General features: G+C 46.7%; 1 protein-coding gene across 5 annotated transcripts in view; it reads left to right on the forward strand.

The window, feature by feature from the left end:
- KDM2A (lysine demethylase 2A) overlaps nucleotides 1-21,943 on the forward strand; it is a 106,159-nt gene extending 84,216 nt beyond the window's left edge. For 4 of the 5 annotated variants that reach the window (XM_027090159.1, XM_027090157.1, XM_027090160.1 and 1 more), the window contains 9 exons: nucleotides 8,032-8,115; nucleotides 9,555-9,824; nucleotides 10,368-10,499; nucleotides 12,069-12,158; nucleotides 14,089-14,801; nucleotides 16,702-16,865; nucleotides 17,385-17,543; nucleotides 18,122-18,337; nucleotides 18,770-21,943. In XM_027090159.1, coding sequence (XP_026945960.1) covers nucleotides 8,032-8,115; nucleotides 9,555-9,824; nucleotides 10,368-10,499; nucleotides 12,069-12,158; nucleotides 14,089-14,801; nucleotides 16,702-16,865; nucleotides 17,385-17,543; nucleotides 18,122-18,337; nucleotides 18,770-18,951 — 2,010 coding nt within the window. In that variant the 3' untranslated portion in view covers nucleotides 18,952-21,943. The remainder of the gene's footprint in view (nucleotides 1-8,031; nucleotides 8,116-9,554; nucleotides 9,825-10,367; nucleotides 10,500-12,068; nucleotides 12,159-14,088; nucleotides 14,802-16,701; nucleotides 16,866-17,384; nucleotides 17,544-18,121; nucleotides 18,338-18,769) is intronic. The other variant, XR_003429410.1, reaches the window with a different exon arrangement.

Below are 21,943 nucleotides of genomic sequence, written 5' to 3' on the forward strand. Positions count from 1 at the left end.
ACACACACACACACACACACACACACACACACACACACACACACACAAGTAACCATTAATATGAACACCAAAAAGTCTTTAAGTCACTGTTTGGAATTATGTCTTGGATGCAGGGCATGGGTATGTGTATTAGAAAGTTAGTTCACCATTTGTAGTAAGTGTTATTTTTCAGACCTGTCATATAGATTGTTTTAAGCCACAGAAGAATTTATAAGGAATAATTTTAGTGACCTCAAGGAAGATGGGCAAAATATCTCATAGTACATCTTTTCCATTCCTGATTCCTGATTCAAGTTTTCCCTTGGCCACCACTAACCAACCAGCTGAGGTGCTCCCTACCTTCTGCCAGATACCTCAGGAAAGAATTCCAAAGACTGGGACAGGACCTAGACTTTTAATTTTTTTAATGTTTTCTTTCTTCGATTGACATTTTAATTATATCTTACTGTTTATGCATCTGTGAAGTGGTAAAAACTTTAAGAGACTAAAAGGGGTGGTACCCTAGTGAGGTTGGTCCTCTCCATAGTGATAGAAGCTAGACAGTTGGTTTTATAGTTTGGTTTTATACAGCTGTTCTAGACAAGGCAGGTGGTTATCATTGTGGCTTGTATTTATGGGAGGAAATAACAAAGTTCCAGGTGGGTGTGGTCCTATATCTGTCATGATTAATGTGCAGCAAAACAAACTTAGCCTACTTTTCCAGACTCACAAATCAGTTCCCAAACTCACTTCCCACCCCTGAGTGAACAAAGGGCACTTACATTTTTTCTTTTCCATTGTGATGGGACGTGTATAATTATGTTTTCCTGAGAGTTTGAGTGTAACATCATCTTTTTTTCTACAGAAGGTTCTCCTTTTTTTGGCTGCACTGCGCGGCTTTCACGATCTCAGTTCCCTGACCAATGATCGACCCCAGGTCACGGCAGTGGAAGCCTAGAATCCTAACCACTAGGCCACCAGGGAACTCCCCAGAAGTTTCTTTTTTCATGTAGCTATTCCATCATGGATGCATATAGGAAACATTAAACCGTGACTTTGGCGACTTATTAACTTGTATAATCGCCTTTAGGAACCCTAAGAAGAAAGATTTGTAAGTTTATCTCTCACTAATGTTCTTGTGGCCTGGGGAATCTGTATTTCTAATTCATGAAAAAGAAAAATATCTTTTTAATCCTAAAGGATGTCTATAGATGGATTTGATTTCATTGAATCCAGTTGTAGGAAGTCATATTATAATTCACTAACCAGTTGTACAGGTCAAATGTCATGATAGAAATACACAAACTCCCTTAACTAATGTAGTTAAATAAGGATGTTTGCAGAGGCAGAGTGGTAGGGGAAAATGTAGAAAGATTTGTGTCAAATATTAAGCAGAGTAAAAGGAGGCAGCAAGAAAGGGAATGAGTTAAGAAGAACCATCTAAAGAGAACTCTTAACACTGTGAAAAGTGTCTAGAGAGAGCTTCCTGTTTATCAGGAATCGTGGAGAATCTGGCTGCCATTGCTCACTAAGACAGAGTGGCATAGAGACCAGAGCATGAGGAATGAGTGGCCCAGTAGGATGACTGCATAGACCGACAGTGTTTGAATTCTCCCTTCTCTTGTTTACCCAATACCATAGTCAACATGTAGCTGATAACAGAAGACAAAAGATTTAGAACCCAGTTCTGCAGGTAGTTTCACTTAAAATCAAACGGATTATTCCTACATTTGACCAGTTATATTTAATCTGAGCTTTAGATAACACTGAGTTTATGGCTTAAATACTTCGAGAATCTAAGCATCACCAAAAAGGAAAAAGCATTGGATTGGGTGGGTGCCGAATCACTGCCACAGCTGGAGACTGCAGTGCTAGAGAACTTGGTGCTGTGGTAGCACAGAAGGCTACACTGCAGCAAAGGACAAAAGCAAGCCCAGAGTTTACCCTTCCTGCAGAGAGAGGGATTGTTTCTTGTTGTAGCCTATATGACTCTCACAAATAACTAGGAGAAGAGATGAGAGGAAAATTGGTGGATATCTCAAGACATCCATAATTACCTATTCCCTGAGAGAAAAGTCAATTTTACTGATGTGGTAAAAGGGCTTTGAAGATTCTAAAATGTTCTGCAGTGTTGAAGAAAGATCATGGAGTATAGAGTTTGAAGGGAATTAGATGAAAAATGAGGCATTAAAAAGTTTTGATTTATTGGCAGAGTTCAGGGGAAAGTAATGAGCATGTGTAAAGTCCTATTTGGGAGGGGTGTGAGTAACCTTGGCTCCTAATCTAAAATTGAGAGGCCATGTCCTTGAGAAATGTTGACTAAAGAGGCAGGACCTGGAGCAGTATGTATAGTGCAATCCCATTAATGTAAGAAAAAGTGTCTTTGTTTGTATGTGCATTACAGCGGGGTTGGAGGGGGGCATATCAACTGCTGACAGTGCGTCATAGCAAGATGGTGGGAGTCAGCTGGAAGACTGAAGTTTTAATCAGACTTTACTGTTCTGTTTGTGTTTATTTTGGTAATAAAGGAGCTCTTAATGTATGTGTGTGTGTGTGTGTGTGTGTGTATTATATAAAGAAGCTTTTAATATATCAATACATTTGGCTGCCCAGCTCACTTAATGAAACAATTTCAGTGTTACTGAATATTTTTCTACTTTCCTATTTTCTCTAAAACCTTTTGATAAGCTTGGCAAACATGTGACTTTTGGGCAGGATACTAGGTCTATAAAAGCATGTTTTCTCCTCTGTAAAATAACATCTACCTCAGTGGGGATGTTGTGAAAATTAATGATAATGTTAGTAAAGTACTTAATAAACAGTATCATTATTACAGAAAAAAATTAACTGTTACAGATCTATGAAATTCACTTATTCCACTAATGTGAATAATGCCTGCCTACTCTCTGCCAGGAACCAGGCTTAGAGTTGGTATAAATACGCGAACATACTGTGGACCAAACCCTCAGGGGGCTTACAGTCCAGTGGTGGAGCAGGCATTTTAAGTGGGCTAAGAAAGTAAGTGCCTTCTAGGTTTACAGGTGCTGGGCATGACACTGAGGGGCGGGTGGTCGATTCTGTTCTAAGGGAAGGAGGTGCCAGTCTTTTTAATTTACCAGTTAATAAACTTTCCTGTTAGATGATACAGATTGATTACTACAACATTATCTAAATGATGAAAGCTCTCAATTTATAAATTTGAAATTTTTTCTTTGTGGTACAATTGGCTACTGCTGCTCTGATCTAAGATTCTAACATTTTATTTTGTAACTGTGATGTAAAAATTTACACTAAGCTCCATCCCAGGAGTATGATGGGACTGAAGCAGAGAGTTACGGTTGTGAATAAATACAGAAACACTAATCAGAAATTTCCCTCATCTGACACTTTGGGAGTGATTCTGACACTAATAAAGAGAAGAGCTGATAGAGGACCCAGTGTAATTAGAACTTAGTCCATTAAGCCAGATGAGGAGGGAAAAAAAGAACTTGTATAAATAAAACTTCATTTGCAATTTTTACTGACAAGATATTTGTAATAATTCACATATTCTTACTGACTAAAAAGTTTTAAATAACTCAGCTCCAAGGCATATAGGTTAGGTTAAAATCGATACAATTATTTAAAAATATTTTCATTATATTCCTGTATTATATAATGTTATATTCTTATTCTCATCTTTGTTGCTCTTTTATTCTGAATTAATAAGAGAAAAAAATTAGGTCTTGTTTAATGTGTGATTTGAAAACTTACCTGGAGTGAGTTTCCTGTCTAGTTTTTGTCCTTTTCCGGTGGCCTTTAGAATTTCTGCTTGCTACAACTTGAACTTGTGTTTTGTTTTGTTTTGTTTTGGAGTAACTTGTTTGTCAAGTATTTGTGCATACTTCATCATCCCTCTAGGTTAGATAACACTAAGACCAAAACAAGCATTTTCCAAGAAGACCTCTCACACCTGTTAAGGAAGGTTTTTCTAACATAATAGGCTAGGGACTTCCCAGGCAGTCCAGTGATTAAGACTAAATTACACAGGGTCTCTGAGTCTTAAGATAAAGTGCAAATGAGGTTTAGGATTAGAGTGACCATTCAAACATTTCCAGGAAGAGCTCCACAGAAGAGCACGAAAGTCCCTCCTTTTCCTTGGTAAACTACTGTAAAAATTAAAATATGCAGAGCCCGGCATCCAAAGCCCCAGGCCCCAGAGAGCCTATTAGGCCATTGCCTGCACCAGAAACTCACTGAAACAACTGTCCTGGAATAAGCGAGAATAAATAAGCATGTTTCCAGTGGTTAAGAGCTAGGTTCTCAGTGGCCTGAGATGTTTATTTCAAAGCAGCTTCTGTCATTTCCAAAAAAGCCAAGTTACATTTATTAGAGTCTAAAAATTACATAAATCTGGCCCCAATATATGGGACACTGTAGCCTGAGAGAGTGCTCATTCTGTCTGAGCTTAACCCTGACCGTGGATCGGTGCGTGGAGAGTGGGTGACACGTGTCACTCGAGTGGCCGTCAGAAGTGGCATGAAGGTGTCTGACAGGATGTGAGGCTGGCTGCTTCATCCAAGGAATATCAAGAAAGAGGCAGGCAGAACAGACAACTGGCATAGGCAGAGGAGATGTGCAGGAGTGCTGGTGCCCTGAGGGCGGGGTAGTCCAAGGGGCAGGGTCCCAGGAGACTGGCAGGTGTGGAGTTGGCAGCTGCACTTCCCCCTGGTTCCCTGTGCCTGGTTCCGAGGTAGGAGAGGTAGGAGAGTAAAGCTCCTTGACCTGAGATTGCGCCTCAGCTGGTCTGACTTGGTCACGAGGGAACTGCCAGCAGAGCTGCCCAGGCGGTTCTCTCACTGTGGGAGGCTCCCCGGGTGGTGAGCAGAGGCCGGGATCTGTTGTGGAAGTAGCTGATATTAAACAGACGTATTGTATTGAATACCTCAGTATTGGTTGAAATGTGTCATTCTGAAGGTTTTTCTGGGAACGTGTGCTGGTTATGGATTCTGGGCTGGGGGAGGGGCAGGTGAAGCAGGCCGGTTGTTCAGGGAGTGAAGGTAACTCCAGAGGAGCTCAGCTCTGGGGCCTGGCTCAGCTGCAGAGGCTGAACTTTGGGCGACTCGCTGTCTGCCTGAGAGTGGGGAGAGATCGGTGTGTGCAGCCAGTGAGAGCACCGGCTGTGACCATAAGAGGTGACCCTGGGGGGAAGGGTGTGGACCGAGGCAAGGACAAACGCGGGACCAGACTTGGAATGGGTTAAAGCCTTGCCTTTGCTGGCGCCTTCCGAAGTCAGCCAGCGAGAGCCCTGGGGGCCGGCCCTGGGTTCTCCTCTTGCGGTGACGGTGGGAGGGAGAAGGCGGGGCGTGGCCGGCTCACCTCCCCGGCGGGCTCTCCTCCAATCGCCGGGCAGAGAGCGCCTGCCCAGGACACCCCCTCCTGACTCTGCCGCAGGACGCTGGGCCCTCTGCTGGCTTGCTCACTAGAGCTCGGCTCCCCTCCTGCCATCTTCCGTTGCAAAGCATTTCTGGGAGCTGCATGTGGGTGACGCAGCAGCATTGTTCGCAGTCACAGGAAGCCGCGGCTGAGCTGAAGGGCTCGAGAAGGAGCTTAGAGCACTGCACGCCGCTCCCTCTGGGTAACCTGAAGGGGTTAGCCCGACTGTCCTGCCTTAGCTGCTCTGGGAGATTTCAGAATTTTCAAGTAAATTGGGATTTTTCCTAGAGGCAGAAAACCTAAGTCCTTCAGCACAACTTCCAATACAGAAAGCAAAACAAAGACGCTGGGGAAACTTCAACCAAGAGCCTCGGCAGCTCCAGAGCGACGAGAAACGCAAGGTCAGGCAGGCGGGCGGCAAACCCTTTCTGGTTCGGGGTGTATGTAACTGTAGGGACTTTGTCTTGGTGAAGAGGCAGAAGAACTGCCTGCCGAGCGAGTCCGGGACAATGCTTAGGTGTTGGTTGTGCCGTCACTGCACTTGTTCCCCTTCTGGTGGGATGTGCTTTCAGATTGGGTCGTTTGGCTTTTGGGAATCTTTTCCCCTTCTCTACTCAGGCGCCCGCGGTTCTCTTCCCCTTCCTGGGCTGTGTCGGGTGTGGGCTTGTGCTTGAACATTCTCTCGAATGCCAGGAGCCTAGATAGGCGTCAGCCTTTCCGCACTCCACCCCCGCTCCCTGTCCCAAACCCCCTCTGGTGAAGGGTGGTGGCTTCTTTATATGGTTTCTTGAAGGGCCTCAGCTGGAGTCTGCCTTTTTTGATGAAGGCAGGACGTGCTTGGTCGTGCTTGGTCGTATGGCCCCGGTGAAATAAGGCTTGGAAGGAAATCTGCATTTCCCTCCACACCCACACAGACCCTAGTAACTGAGTCGTGTATGTGTGAACAGCTGCCCCCCTCCACCCGCCCCGCACCCCAACACAGACACAGTTTCTCCACCTACCCTTCCCCGTCCCCCACAGAAGTCTTGCAGGTGGACTGCTTTTGGTGAATAGTTAGGTTCCTTTTCTACTCTTAAACAATTGCGGATCTTTCTGTGTAGTCTGTTTTGCTGAAAGTGGAAAGTCCCTGTTTGTGGACAGCTCAGTGCTCGCAGGCAGAGGAAATGGGCAGAGTCCTACTCCTCGGTGCGAAGTGGGGGAGGGGAGCCATGCACTCCCTAGCACACATTTTGAATGGACCTGAATTTTTCACCCTGGGGAGATTAGGAGCCCGTACCAGAGCCTAGTCCCACGTGGCACTGCACCCCGCCTCTTCACCCCCACGCAGTGTGGTGCTAAGAGGAGGCTCCAGAATAGGGTGCCATAGCAACTCGAAGTAAATAAAACGTCTGCAAATGAAATCAGTTTGGGGGAGTGTGAGAGGCATCTGGAGCTTTGGCAAAGGGGATCATCGTGGAGGAGCTTCATGGGTATGAGTTAAAGGGTCTTTCTGAGTCCCAACTCTGGATTTGGAGCATGATCCTTAGGTTAAGGATGAAAAAACTTGGTAGAGAAATGCCTCATGCTTCAAAAAGTCCTGGTCTCTAGGCACAGACCCCACAGGGTTAGGAGAATTATTATTAAAAATGGCCCAGGCATGCTGGCCTGTCCAGGATCAAAGTTTACTTTTCCCTGAAACAGTTAATATCCTGTATACACCTAAAGCAACCAGAAAGAAATTGTGTAACTTGTCTTCTGGATTTGTGTTTTTTTGCAGTTGCCATTGCTTTAGGGCTCATGAGGTCAGATGAGGAGGGATTTCGTTCTGCTAGAAGGTTTGGGACTCAGAAATTTCTGTCTAAAACGTAAAAGATTTGTTTCAAAATAACACTCAACTAGTGTGACTCACTTGAGTGGCAGTTTCTTACTGTAGAATTGTACCTGAAGTCATTCAAACTAGATTGGCTAAAGTCATGGGAACTATTGCCCCTAAGGTAGTTCCTGCTCCCCTTTATGGGAATAAAGGCAAATAACTCTGTGTGTGTGTGTGTGTGCGCGTGTGTGTGCGTGTGCGTGTGTGTGTGTGTGTGTGTGTCTGTGTGTGTGTGTCTGTGTGTGTGTGTAAGAGAGAGAGAGAGAGATTTGAGATTGAGATTTCTGTAATCAGCCTTAGAAGAACACAGCCCGGGGTTGAATCAAGACATTAAGACCCTGCTGTTCATATTATTAATTCAGTATTAGCCAATCCTTTTTTTTTTGCCACTTCGCCGATAACATCTGCGAAATGAAGGCAATATTTAAATACATGATAATACTCGTTAACTGGTGTAGAAGAGTAATGGGATGAGGTAAAGTTTTACTGTCATATATAGAACTGTGTGACAACACTTGTCACAGTGGTAGCATAAGTGGTTACAGTAAGTACACAAGTATGGGGTTGGAAGCAAAGGTAAATTTGAAGTCTTGATAGTACTGCACTCTTCGATTTGTTTTGCAGTGAGTCTCTCTCTATATGCAGGGAAAATATAGACAGTTGCCAGCCTGCCCTTCACCTTGGTGCTTAGGGGGACTGAGGCTAAGTCTGGATGCTGTTAGGAGTGGTTGGCTCTCTGTTCACTATGTCCTTTTTTCCCCTCTTCTCTCCTGTCTTACCCTTAGATTTTGCTGGAGGAGCTTGCCAACAGTGATCCCAAGTTAGCCCTCACTGGAGTCCCTATTGTACAGTGGCCGAAAAGGGATAAGGTAAGAAATTATTCTTCAGGCTGCTGAAACATTTTGCTGGCTAACCATTACTGTTCCTGGAAGAAAAAGAACAACTAGAGGCAGACAGCTTTGGTTGCATTAGTGTGAACTGACAGAAAATCATTACTCAGTTCTGTTTTGCCTCTTAAGTCAGGATAATTGGCTATCTTTGGAGGTGACTCTCTTAACGGAACTGTCAAACTAGGAGACCTGCCTCCAGGTTCAGATGCCAAGAATGGATCAGTTCCTATCCTTCTGGCCCAGTGACTCAATTATTTTCATACATCTGATGTAAAACTAGTTAAAATAATTGCATATACATTTAAAAGGCTAGATGTCTATATTGGAGTGAGACCACACTCTCAAGTTTCCCCTTAATTTGGACTTTTCAGTATTGAATTGAAAAGAGAGGAAAGCAGTTACCCATTAGTTAGTAAATTGTCAGTTATGAATTTTCATGCCTCTTCAGTCAGGTCCTGTATAGTTTTTTCCCATATTGTCCTTTGTCAAGGTCAGTGATAGCATTCTGATCCTGGTCGTGAGTCTGGCAAATAAATTAGGCCCTTCTTTGGTTCCCTAGCTAAAACTTGCAGAGCCATCACATTCCAGGAACGTTTAGGCAGAATATAAAGGTGTGTATCTAAAAGATGTCTTTGAAGAAGACTTCCTCCTTCCTAAGTAGTGTCATCCCACTTGGCTCATGCATGGCCACATGGGACTGCCTCAGAACAGCATTTCTGGCCCTGGCTGTTGAGTGTTCTGTGTCAGAAAAGTACTTAAGGCACAGTGGGAAATTAAAGAAGTGGAAGACATAGTCCTTGTTCTTGAAAAGATAACCAGCAGGGTAAAATACAAGTGCTAAAATTATAAACATATACCTTAGAGATTTATTCCGCCCTTACCTATTATTGGAGTGTCTCCTGTGTACCAGGTTGTAGCCTTGGATTTGGAATAATAAAGAACAAGACTTGTCTCACCCTCAAGTAGTTTACTGTCTTCTTCAGGAATGTATTCTGAGTAGTAGTATTCAGGATAAGGAAATATTAGAGTGCCCCTGGAATGACTTTGGTACATAGAAAGCTTCAGGGAAGGGTAGCTCAGCAGAGTGAGAGGGATGGGGCTGAAGTAGTCTGAAGGGATTAGCAAACTTTTTCCATAAAGATAATGTGTAGGTAATAAATATAATAAAGATAATTTTTTTAGGTTTTGCAGGCCATACAGTCTGTTGCAGCTTCTCAGTTCTGCCACTGTGCTTGAAAGCACCCATGGACAAAACATAAACAACGGAACATGGTTTTGTTCCAATAAAATTTTATTTACAAAAACAGGCAGTGGGCGGTTTGCCCTCTGGCCATAGTTTGCCAAGCCGTGTAGTGATCTACCCCCTCCAGTCCTTAAAACTACCTGATATGTTTGACCTCACTGCTTTCTCTTTCTAGCTTAAATTCCCGACCCGGCCAAAGGTGCGGGTTCCTACCATCCCCATCACAAAGCCTCACACTATGAAACCAGCTCCACGGTTAACACCTGTGAGGCCAGCTGCTGCCTCCCCCATAGTGTCAGGAGCCAGGCGGAGACGAGTGCGATGTCGAAAATGCAAAGCCTGTGTGCAAGGAGAGTGTGGTGTCTGCCACTACTGCAGGGACATGAAGAAGTTTGGGGGCCCTGGTCGCATGAAGCAGTCCTGTGTTCTCCGGCAGTGCTTGGCAGTGAGTGATCTGCTGGGTAAAGAATATGGGGGAGGGGGGGTGGTACCAGGGGACCGAAATACACACAGTGTAGACTTCAGAGTTGGGAAGACAAGGTTTTGCTCTCTTTATGGCTTTCTTCATTTTGTCCCTTTTTTCTCTAGGTTTAGAAAGAAGGTATCTAATATTTAAAATAATCGAATTTAATCTTTCAGCCTTAGCCAATTTTCAACTGAGGGACCAGCACTTGAAGGGCAAATCACTGCTGTCTGTCCCCTCTTTAAGTGGATTAGAAAGGAAGGACCTGAGAGGCCAAGGACAGGCCAACTGAAAATAAACTGATCTCTTTTGGTCTCTTGTCCTCAGCTAGTTGACTCTCCCCATTTTCTTCCTTAGCCATTTTTCCTGCCAAAACCTCTCTTCTCACCACCCAGTCTCTGTGCTCTCTAAGTGTTTACTAGAGAATTACAGGAACCAAATCGTCCATCTTTGGTTAAAGGGAAGCTGAAATGATAAGGATCTAAGCCTGCTCTTTTCTTGGTTTCTGTCTTTGTCCTCTTGTAGCCCAGACTGCCTCACTCAGTCACGTGTTCCCTCTGTGGAGAGGTGGATCAAAATGAGGAGACACAGGACTTTGAGAAGAAACTCATGGAATGCTGTGTCTGCAACGAGATTGTTCATCCTGGCTGCCTCCAGGTGAGGAGAGGCCTAAGGGGCCCATGAGGTCTCCGCTTATAGAATGTCTAAAGATACTGAGTGGAGCAGAGGAAAGTGGAACATCTGTCATGAGAGGCTGGCAGCATCCCTACTGTGGGCCATCAGCTGTGGGTCATGTAGTGGTCTAACATCTGCTCTTGATTCAGTGTCTGTATTCAATGTCAGGCACTGTGCTAGACCCTGAGGATAAACCGGTACACAAAATAGTCCTGGTTCCTACCCTCATGGAGCTTACAGTCTGGCCTCTGGTGGGTATGTTTGGAGTCCCCAGGCCATCGTGGCATAGCCTAGTCTGTTTTGGAATGCCTCATGCCTTTAAGTGCCTCTGTTACATACTTCATTTTATCTCTGGATATTAGTTCCTGAAAGATGGTGAGAGTAATACTGTCAGCTAATATTTAATGTGTGTTCAGTCTGTATCAGGCTCGGTGCACACCCGGAGAGCTTTAAAAAAAAAAACATAGTAACAGGAATTCCCTGGTGGTCCAGTGGTCAAGACTCCGTACTTTCATTGCCGAGGGTCTGGGTTCAATCCCTGGTCAGGGAACTAACTAAGATCCCGCAAGCCACACAGCACAGCCAAAAAAAAGTAGTTAGAAGGTTCAAAAAAAAGAAGGTTCAGACCTCAACCTCAGAGGTTGAGTCAACTCTTCTGTCATGGACTCTGGGCCCAGGCGTGTTCAAAAGCTCCCCGAGTGATTCTAATGTGCAGCCGGAGTGAAGAAGCACTCTTTTACATATACTCCCTTGTCTAATCTTTAAGACAGCCCTGTGAAGTTGGGTCTGACCTGTTTCTTCTTTAAGTTTTCTTTAAATCTAAAATGCATTGGTGCTGGTACTTTCTTGGTCTTCCTGAAGGTGTCAACTATGTCATGACTGCCACCTGGCTGACAGTGATTATAAGACACTGTTAATTGTGAGAAGCAGCCCAGTTTCAGAAGATTCAAACGTGAAAATATGCATCTTAGAGTTGATAAAATAAGGTATTATCTTCATGATGATGACAATGGTTAATACAAAGTGTTTACTACATGCCAGGCATTTTTCTAAACATTTTACATAGTACATAATTCATTTAATCCTTACCACTACCCTGTAAAATGGGTATTGTTATTTATCCTCACTTAACAGTTGAGTCACAGAGACCCCAAACCATAACTAAGTCTTAACCATTATGCCCCACTGTCAAGATCACACTGGCACTGTTTCTGTGTGTCCAGTTCGTTTTACAAAGTGGCATGAGACCCTCAGGAGAATGTATGTGTCAGGGGAAGAGACCCCAGATTGACCCAGACTCTTGGGAATCTTCTCTTGGAGTCTAAACTTGATCAGGTAATCAAGAGTGAGGATGGCCAGTTTCCCACTGTCTGGGAGTGAGGCCAGATGGTTCTCTATCTTTCTCCCCTGTGGACCAGTGTGTTTAAGAGTGGGTAACTCTTCCCAACCATGTGGCTGTGTTATTGTTTGATAAAGGAAACTTAAGAGACAGGTTGGGTTTTGTCTGTTTTTTAAATGAGACAGATTTTTAACATCGTTATCTGCCTACAGATGGATGGAGAGGGTTTGCTTAACGAGGAATTGCCAAATTGCTGGGAGTGTCCAAAGTGCTACCAGGAGGACAGCTCAGAGAAAACCCAGGTAAGGGAACTTTCTCCAATCTTGCACTGTGAGAAGGAAGGAAGCATTAAGCTCAGGATAACGTTTGCCTTTGCATCTTTATTTGCAAGATTATTTTTTATTCTGTTTTGTTTGCTATCTTTTTTTTTCCTTTGGTTAATTATATTTCTTTTGAGTTTTAAATTTTGTGGGTTTTTTTACTATTGAATATTGTTGGGGGTCTTGGGGGTCTGCAAATTCCTGAGGTTCTTTAACACTTTGGGGCCCTTGAAAAAGAGGAGCCACAGCTGGGCTGTTTGAGGAGGGAAATGAGGTGAGCTTGGGCTGCTCATGAGCAATGAAACTTGAGGGGAGGCAGTGACCCGAGTCAGCTGGTAAATACGGTGGTATACTGGAGTTTCCAGTTAGGCAGGTTTACATTTTTGTCATCTTCACCTTTGTGGCAGAAAACCCTGCCCTGGTGCCCAATTGTGTCCTACAGAGGCCGTCCCTCCTCTGGAGGGGATCAGTGCCATGACCTTGGCCCCAGGCTACTACTGTTGCTGGTCCAGTGGTCACCAGTAATGTCAAAGGACCAAAAAGACGCTGGTTACTCCAGCCAGGAAGGCAAGACCTGTTAAGGGCACATACAGAGGAGGCCGTTGGCTTCGTGTCAGTCATCCATGCCCTGGTGGATGATTCCAGGTACCCTGCGCAGGAGTAGGGACACGTTTCCTTGTTTTCTTTCTCTTTCTTCCCACTTAGGCACTGAGGTCATTGAATTTTCAGTCTAAATATCTTTGAGGGCAAAGATTTCTGGAGTTGACTAGTGCTAAAGTTCTCCTTATTCCAAGTTCTTATACTAGCAGCAAGTTCTTTTAGTAATAGCTTTTACATGTGTCTTCACTGGTGGTGGTGGTGGTGGTGGTGGTGGTGGTGGTGGGCGCTTGCTATAGCAGATGGATTGGCAGATACTTTAATATTACCTTCTAATGCATTGTAAAAGCCAGCACCCAAAAGTTGGTCATTCTCTTCCAACCATAGTGATCTAAGAATATAAGGAGAAAAGGGAGCAGAATTGTTGCATAGGGACACAAAATGTCTCCTTAAAGGAAATCTGAACTACTGCTGTGATACCTAGTGGAGCACATTGGTTAGGCTTCATTGCAGCATAGCCAAGGTGGGCTTCAGGAAGGGACAAGTGACCGGTAAGCACAAGTGGCAGAGGGTGAGGTTGTGCTTTTTTTGTGAGATGTTGGCTTCACCAAACTTGAATTCCTCATTTTCATCCTGAGGAGATTCTTCTGGGAGCAGTGCAGTTTCTCGTTCTCAGCATAATCTCTCACCTGTGGTTGGTCTCCCGGGACAGCGTGAGGCACTGAGTGGAAGAAGCAGCCTGGTAGGGTCGAGCTTAGACCCTGGTAGAGCTAAAAGTCAGTAGTGTTTACTGCTATCACAATCAACATCCTAGTTCAAATATATATGTAGGCTGCTTTTCTTCCAACAGAAGCATCTCTTGGGTGTTTAAAATGGTCAGATGGCATAGGGGTAGAGTTGTGGCGTCTTTAAAGGATTTCTTTACCCAGGGAATTATAACCAAAAAATTGGGACAAGAGCTGAATAGGGCAGGCTATGGAATCATGCAGCCCAAATTTGGATCCCACTCCTCTGTACTTGGACACAGACCTTTCTGTCACAGGTAGATTTCCCAAGTGACCTATTTCGAGGGTTTTGCTCTGTAATCAGCTTTCTCCAGCACAGACGTGAGCTCAGTTGCTGATCCTGGCAGAGTCTAGATTGCAGACGGAGGAGATGACCACCCTGCAGCAGGTAGAGATCCCTTTCCCCGTAGAAAAGCAGTGGCCTGCCTTCTCGCTAGTCCTCTGAGAGCAACAGTGAGGTTGACCCTGTAAGTGTAGAGGGTTTTGAAGAAATGCGGCACTGATGTGGCGTTTGGGGGCCTGTTTTGCAGAAGCGGAAAATGGAAGAGAGTGACGAAGAAGCCGTGCAAGCCAAAGTCCTGCGGCCCCTGCGGAGCTGCGACGAGCCCCTCACGCCCCCACCTCACTCGCCCACCTCCATGCTGCAGCTCATCCACGACCCGGCCTCCCCCCGGGGCGTGGTGACTCGTTCATCCCCTGGGGCCGGCCCCAGCGACCACCACAGTGCCAGCCGCGATGAGCGCTTCAAACGGCGGCAGTTGCTGCGGCTGCAGGCCACAGAGCGCACCATGGTACGGGAAAAGGAGAACAACCCCAGCGGCAAAAAGGAGCTGTCTGAAGTTGAGAAAGCCAAGATCCGGGGATCGTACCTCACTGTCACGCTACAGAGGCCCACCAAAGAGCTCCACGGGACATCCATTGTGCCCAAGCTGCAGGCCATCACGGCCTCCTCTGCCAACCTTCGCCATTCCCCCCGTGTGCTAGTGCAGCACTGCCCAGCCCGAACCCCCCAGCGTGGGGATGAGGAGGGGCTGGGGGGAGAGGAGGAGGAAGAGGAGGAGGAGGAGGAGGAAGATGACAGTGCAGAGGAGGGGGGTGCAGCCAGGCTGAATGGCCGGGGCAGTTGGGCTCAGGATGGAGACGAAAGCTGGATGCAGCGGGAGGTCTGGATGTCTGTCTTCCGCTACCTCAGCCGCAGAGAACTTTGTGAATGTATGCGAGTGTGCAAGACGTGGTATAAATGGTGAGCAGGGATACAGGGATCAGGAATAGGGGTACGGGAGTAGGTGGCAGGTTTCCATATGAGAACAGCATGTGTCTTGGCATCTGGAGGCTTGTCGGGTCCTAAAGGATTAAATCAACCCAGTCTGTTCCCCAGACGGTGGGTCCTGTTAAATATGTGGCCAGTTGTGCCTGCAGGTGTCATTGGGGAAATTTGGCCCTTTGCATCCTCTCCCTGCTACTTTCCCATCTCTCTTTACTGGACTTAAGGATGGATTTGTACATTTGGGCCTGGAGGATGGATTTGTAGTTTGTGCTAAAACTTCAGAGTCATAATCCCCTACCGCCCAGTCAACTGAACTTGTTATACATTTGTTGAGAGCCTGTGATATGCCAGTCACTCTCCTGGTGCTGGTGACACAGATGACTGCTGTTAAGCCCCTGCCTCAGTTATGTCTCCATCTAATGAGAGAGGTATACATGCTTTTAAAACACTTTGAAGGTGCTCACAGGCTCACAATTTGCCATAGTTTTAATTCTCATCCTCTAAACCTGGATCGGAATTCCTTTCTCCAGCAAGCAGTTCAGTGTTGAAGCTTCCTGAGACTTAGTTGTCCTTCTTAGTGAGACCTGCCATTTCTTCTCAAGTTAAACGTTAAGACAAGGGAGGGGGGGGATACCTAGAGGTGATAAAGATTTCCACTGGGCATTGTTTTCCTTTAAGCTCCTGGACCCTAGGACATATCCTTTATATCTGGGTCAAATCCCATTACAGTAGTTTTCAAAGTGTGATGCCTGGACCAGTGACATCACCTGGGACCTTGTTAGAAGTTCAGGTTTTCAGGGCCCATCTCAGACCTACTGAATCAGAACCTCGGGGGCGGGGCCAGGCAATCTGTTTTTAATAAATTCTCCACCAGGGGATTCTGATACACATTAAAGTTTGAGATCCCCTGCTCTATTGTAAGCAGCCTGTTTCTGCCATAGAAGTTTCATGTGCCATTGGTGAAGTTTTTTCAGTCTTTAAATAAAGACTCCATTCTTTGCAAACTTGAGTTTATTTCCCAAATCTGAATTAATATGTGATCTACCCAAATTCTCCTAATATTTCTCTTCGTAGGGCTAGTGGGCCTGCCTGGCTCTATCCCTCAGTTTCCAGGCCAAGCCACATAAGACTCGCATTATGTGCCGTCTCCTCTTCCCCTGCCAGCCAGACTCTGAGCCAGGCTGGGGAGCAGGAACTATAAAATATTAAACAGAAGCCTGCATGTTGCAGTGCTATTTGTGGCCTATGGACTTGTAGATTGCAGTGGAAGGGCAAGCCTCTCCTTTTCAGTTCTGGTCTGGACTGGCTAGAAAATGTAAAGATAGCACTGAAACCCAAGGGTGGTAGAGGACTCTCCAGGCCTGATTTTAATAAAGAGCCTCTTTCGACCTGATACAGTAATGGCTCTTTGTGGAGCTCAAGGCAAAATGAACTGTGGATGTGCCACGTAGCGCCCTGCGTCTCAGGCAGCTGGGAGACACTGTGATGAGGGAGAGAGTAGAGGGAAGCCTAGTAGCTTCCAGCAGTTAAGAAGTCAAAAAACTTTTTGATGTTCCCTTATATATACTTTGATGGGAGCCGTACCATTTTAATGCAAATGAGGGGTTATAGTATATTGTTTCACTGTGTGTCCCTAACAATTGTGCTGTGTTCTCAGCCCATCCAGAGTAAATCAGGGTGAACTGGTCAAGTAATCCCTATTCTCTGAGGCAAAAAAATGACAGGGCATGATCCTTGTATGCATGTAGAAGAATCTAGAGAAGGTGAATCCTCCAGGTGCTCTGCTTTTCCCAGAAGCCTCCAGCAGCCTGTGATGAAGTTCCTCTGACAAGGGACATCAGGTATTGACAGCTAGTTCTCTTTCCTTCTGTCACAGGTGCTGCGACAAGAGACTTTGGACAAAAATTGACTTGAGTAGGTGTAAGGCTATTGTACCCCAGGCTCTCAGTGGCATCATCAAGAGGCAGCCAGTTAGCCTCGACCTCAGTTGGACCAACATCTCCAAAAAACAACTGACGTGGCTCGTCAATAGGCTGCCAGGTGAGCAGCCCTGCGCTGTCCTTCCAAGGGCAGGCAGGGAAAGCTGCGTTGTTGGCAGCGCTTCTTAGAATTGCTTTAGGGCAATTTAGGGCAGCAGTCTGTGCCATTGTTGCCTCTGCTTAGCAAGACACTTAGCCTGGGCCATCTTAACTGCCAGTTCCCACGGTGCCACTCTGGACTGGCAGGCCAATCACTGCAGTAGACAATGAAGAGAACGGGATCAGGTGCTGCTGCCAGCCCTGCAGGTCTGCTCAGCATTTTGAGGTCTTGGATAAAGAGGAAGTCACTCACACTTACATGACTCTGGTAGGAACTAAGCAGTCCATTTTACCACCAGAGTTAGATGTAATTTAGGAAAGCATAGGAGTCTTTGAGCTGGATTACTAGAGTAAGATTAGGACATGGTCCCTCTCTCCATTAGACTGGGCATCTGTTTACCTTGATCTGATCAGCTGGTAGTTGAGGCTTTGGATGGGCTGGTAGAGTGTATTATTGCGTGTCTGTTTCCTTCCATTGCAGGACTGAAAGACCTCCTCCTGGCAGGCTGCTCCTGGTCTGCAGTCTCTGCCCTCAGCACCTCCAGCTGCCCCCTTCTCAGGACCCTTGATCTTCGGTGGGCAGTAGGAATCAAGGACCCTCAAATTCGGGACTTGCTGACTCCACCGGCTGATAAACCAGGTGTGCTCTGGGCCTGATTTCTCTGTGCTCCTCTTGGGGTAGCTTTGTCTTTCAGCTGAACTTCATTCCCAGAAGCTAAGGTTCTGATGCTGTTGAAGAGTAGAAAAATGCAAATTGAAAACAGAGTGATGGACTGCGTACAAGTACAGGTTACCTGTTTATAGATAACTACCAACAAAGAAAGGAGTAAGTCCATTTTGTGGGTTAGTGGAGCTTGGGGCTTAGAGAATAAGCCCGAGGAAGCTCAGGAAGGCTTCATGGTTGAGGTGGAACATTGAAAGCTGTTTCCATGATTGTCTAGAAAAGTGCGGAAGTGTGGGAAGGAGAGGAGCATTCCACACATACCCCTTTGCTGTGTAAGTGAGGCACAGTCCAGCAGCTGGGAAGAAAGAAAACGTGTCTGGTTTCCTAGAAACGGCCCCCACGCACTGCTCACTCCCTGAAGGGAAGCGTGTGGGCAGTTCTGCTTATTAACCCCTGCAGGGGGGCCTGGCCAGCAAGTAGCTGAAGCTGCCTGCAGCTTTGGAGCTGGACTAGAGTTGGGAATTTTGATCTAGGCCCTTCTCTTGCCTGTGCAGGTCAGGACAATCGCAGCAAGCTCCGGAACATGACTGACTTCCGGCTGGCGGGCCTTGACATCACAGATGCCACGCTTCGCCTCATCATCCGCCACATGCCCCTCCTCTCTCGACTCGACCTCAGTCACTGCAGCCACCTGACAGATCAGTCCTCCAATCTACTCACCGCTGTTGGGTCTTCCACTCGTTACTCCCTCACAGAGCTCAACATGGCAGGTATGGCGCTGTGATGTTTTGTGACAAACTGCCCCCTGCCTCCCAGAAGCCCAGCCCTCCTTGGAGCTTGACCAGTGGAACAGAAAGAACATGGTCTGTTGACTAAACCATGTTAATTTGTTTCCTGACATCTGGACAAGGACATGGAACTCTGTCCCTTTTGTAACTGATGGGAACTAAGGCCTCGAGCAGTTGTCAGGTGCCTAAGAGCACAGCCACCACCCAGCTGCAGTTTGGTGAGCCTTGCAGTGCAGGGAGTGCGGTGGCAGGGGGCCTTCAGAGGCCGCTGTGCTGATGGCGCTTCTGGTCTCTGAGCCAGGTAGTTATGGGAAAAAGGGGGCTTTTGTTTAGCATTTTGAAGGCAAGCCGGGAAATTGAGGCTCCTGTGGCTGTGTGTACATAGCATTGTCCTTGTGGTCACTTTCCCCACAGGTTGCAATAAATTGACAGACCAGACCCTGATCTACCTACGGCGCATCGCCAATGTCACCTTGATCGACCTTCGAGGATGCAAGCAGATCACCCGAAAAGCCTGCGAGCACTTCATCTCAGACTTGTCCATCAACAGTCTCTACTGCCTGTCTGACGAGAAGCTGATACAGAAGATCAGCTAAGACACACCCAGCCCAGACTGAACAGGAAACCGATCTTCCCCTGACTCCCCAGCCAGGAGAGCCTCTCTCCCCGACCCTGCACGGGCTCTGAGGCCAGCGTCACACTCCCTCTCTGCTCTCCTGTCCCTTGAGCCCTTCCCTTACAGCCGGGGCAGAGAGGGTGGTGGACACCAGGCTTACCTGCCTGCTTCTCTCCCTCCTAAGGAGAAGGGGGTAGCAAATTGATCTGAGGGGAAAGCACAGGCTGTGTGCTGTCACAGTGCCTGCTCACTTGCTCACCCACTCGCTCACTCGCCTGCCAGGAGGCTGGGCTCTCAGTTTGGGGTGTCTGTGCAACCGTCATCTGCACTGGGCCCTGGGGTCCTCCTCCCCATCCATGGTCCCCAGCAGTGCCTGGTTCTGAGCAAACTCCCAGGGAAGAAAGTGGCCCTATCTCCGTGGCCAGGTTCTCCTTATGGTGTCCAGTGCGTGTCTCTCCTCCATCACACTCTCCCGGCTTATGCAGGAGGGGCCAGCAGCCCCAGGAATGCCAGCCCCATGCAGATCACACTGGTGCTGTTGAGGTGTCTGAAACCTCTTGTTGTGTCTGTGCTCTCCCTCCTCTCCTCTCCTTTAGCTTGATCCCGTCCGATGCTCGTGGTAGTTCACATAATGAGGTTCCCCCAGCCCAGACTTGCCTGCTAGTTTCTGTGAAGTCCTTGTTGCACTTATTGGGGTTGAGGCTCTTCAGAGGAGCTGGAACTGTCTACCCCAGGGACACCCCCATTTTATTGCTTTCCAGGCAGATTCTGGGACAGGCACCATCTCCCCATTCCCTCCTTCTTCAGCCTGCCCTGCCCTTTTCCACACTTACCTTATTCCCACCTGAATAGGGCTTTCCCAGGATGCGTGTCCTCAGAGGGAGCAGCCTATCTCCCCCAGCTGGGGGGGATCAGAGAACTAGGCCAAGTCCCCACCTGCCTCCCAGCAGGCTCCGGGCCTCAGGTGTCCCGTAGCCACCAGAGCCCAGGCCTGTGTCTAGCCCCAGTGGCTCACTGATCTGGCACCTTTGGAGGGGTGGGAGGTCCTGCTTAGAAGCCAGTCACCTGCCCTCTGCCTGCAGCCATGGAAGGGGGTGTGCATGTGCCTCTGTGTGTGTGGCTGAGTGTAGTAAGCGTGTGTGTGGAGGGAAGGAGGGGAGCGTGGTATCTCCCACTCCACTGCCCTGTGTCGAGCCCCATCAGCTGCCCCCTCTTACTTTGCATTGAACGGCCTGTCCAAAGATCCTCTCTCTAGGGCAGCAGAGAGCTTTTTGCACTTTAAAAAAAAAAAAAAAAATGGAAAGAAAGGTCGGAATTTCTTTTGGGTCAATATTTAAGTGTGTGAGGAGATGCTCAGTAGCAGCAGCCTGTGGCAAGAGCTTATAAATGATAGACGCGGATTTGCACTCTGCTCCCCATCTGTAAGGATAGCGAGATAGCACAACCTTGCCCCACCTTCTCGTCCTCCAGCCCATCCCTTCCTGGCCCCTTTCCTGCAGCCCAGTCTCAGGCTCTCCTCCTCCTGAAGCCCTTTGGGGGAGGGGAAGGAGCCCAGGCACCAGGGGTCTGAAGTGTGAGCCACCCCAAGGAGAGACGCCACATGCACCCTTGCCACTTCCAAAGCAATAGAGGCAGAGGGGCTCCCTCTTTGCCACCTAGCCCAGCTTTGACCCTGGCATTGACTGGCCTCCTAAGAGAAAACTGGGTCTTGGGAGGGGGTGGCATTGTGTCTGTTTCTTCCAATCTGCTGATTTTCTTGGCTGCACCTTAGAAGCAGCAGTCTGCTCCCGTGACCCTCTGCCCCTTCCATTGGTCTCCAGGCCCCAGCCAACTGGGGCTGAAACTTTGAGGAAATGCCAGTGACTTATTCCAGAGTGCCTCAGTTAGGGGAACTTCTCTGTAAAGAACCCTGGGTATTGAGCAAAAACCTTATTAATATTATTGTTAATGACCTATAATTGGAAGCTTCCTGCCTTTTTTTGGTTGCTCCTGTGGAAAATACTGAAAAGATTACTTTGTTTTGTTTTCTTGTCTTTTTATAAAAGGGGAGGTGGAGAGACCCCTTCAGAGCAGGGATTGTGCCGGGAGAGTGCCTCTGACTTTGGGACGTTTCATCTACAGAAATTTCCAAGCTGATGGTTTGTTTTGGGTTTTGGTTTCTATTTTTGTTTTTGGTTTGGAAAAACAAGCATTTTTACCGCGCACGTAAATTGGTCAGCAGAAAAGGGAGCTCAGGAGTGGCAGCCAATGGACCTGTGCCCTTGCTGGGTTTTCCTTTTCTCTGGGACTGTGAGGGGGAAAATGGTTTTTAGAGGTGAGGGTTGGTCCATGTGGAGGAAAGAAAGTCTGTCTTTGGGGACAGAGGAACCTGGGAGTTCCGCCAAATTTCCTGCAATCTGCTCTTAGACACGGCCTTGCCAGGAGAGCTTGCCTTCCTCAGACCGCGGGACCAGACACCCTGCCTCCATCTTTCCGAGCACCGGGGCGAAAGACCACAAGGAAAGGAAGAAAATTTATATATATATATAATATAAAATCACTTGGTGATTAAAAAATAACTGCTCCATAAATAAAACTCCTAAAGTCACTATGTTTAAAGGGTTTGGTTGTGTTTTTGTTTTCGGAGAAATATTGTAAATATATATTTTTTGTTGCTGATTTAGAGTCAATCTCCAATGTTGTGCTAAAAAATTAAATTAAATGTAAGCATTAAGGGGACAAGTCATGCTATCTCAGTTGACACATTGGGGTTATTTTGGGCCAGGGAAGGAGGGAAGCTAGTTGGACTTTTGTTTTCTAAACGTTCTCCACTATTGGTTTTAGAAAGAGCAAGGACATCTTTCCTCTGACATGTGGGAATGGGAGATATTTGTGTAATAAAATTTTTAAAAGACAAAAAAAGAAATAGCCTCCAATGGGAAATATTTTGATTTGGTTTTTTTTTTTTAATAAAAAGGTTTTAAAAACAACAA

Source organism: Aethalodelphis obliquidens, unplaced genomic scaffold (assembly GCF_003676395.1).
Source record: "Aethalodelphis obliquidens isolate GAN/ISIS:26980383/991018 unplaced genomic scaffold, ASM367639v1 scaffold69, whole genome shotgun sequence".
NCBI classification, from domain to species: domain Eukaryota; kingdom Metazoa; phylum Chordata; class Mammalia; order Artiodactyla; family Delphinidae; genus Aethalodelphis; species Aethalodelphis obliquidens.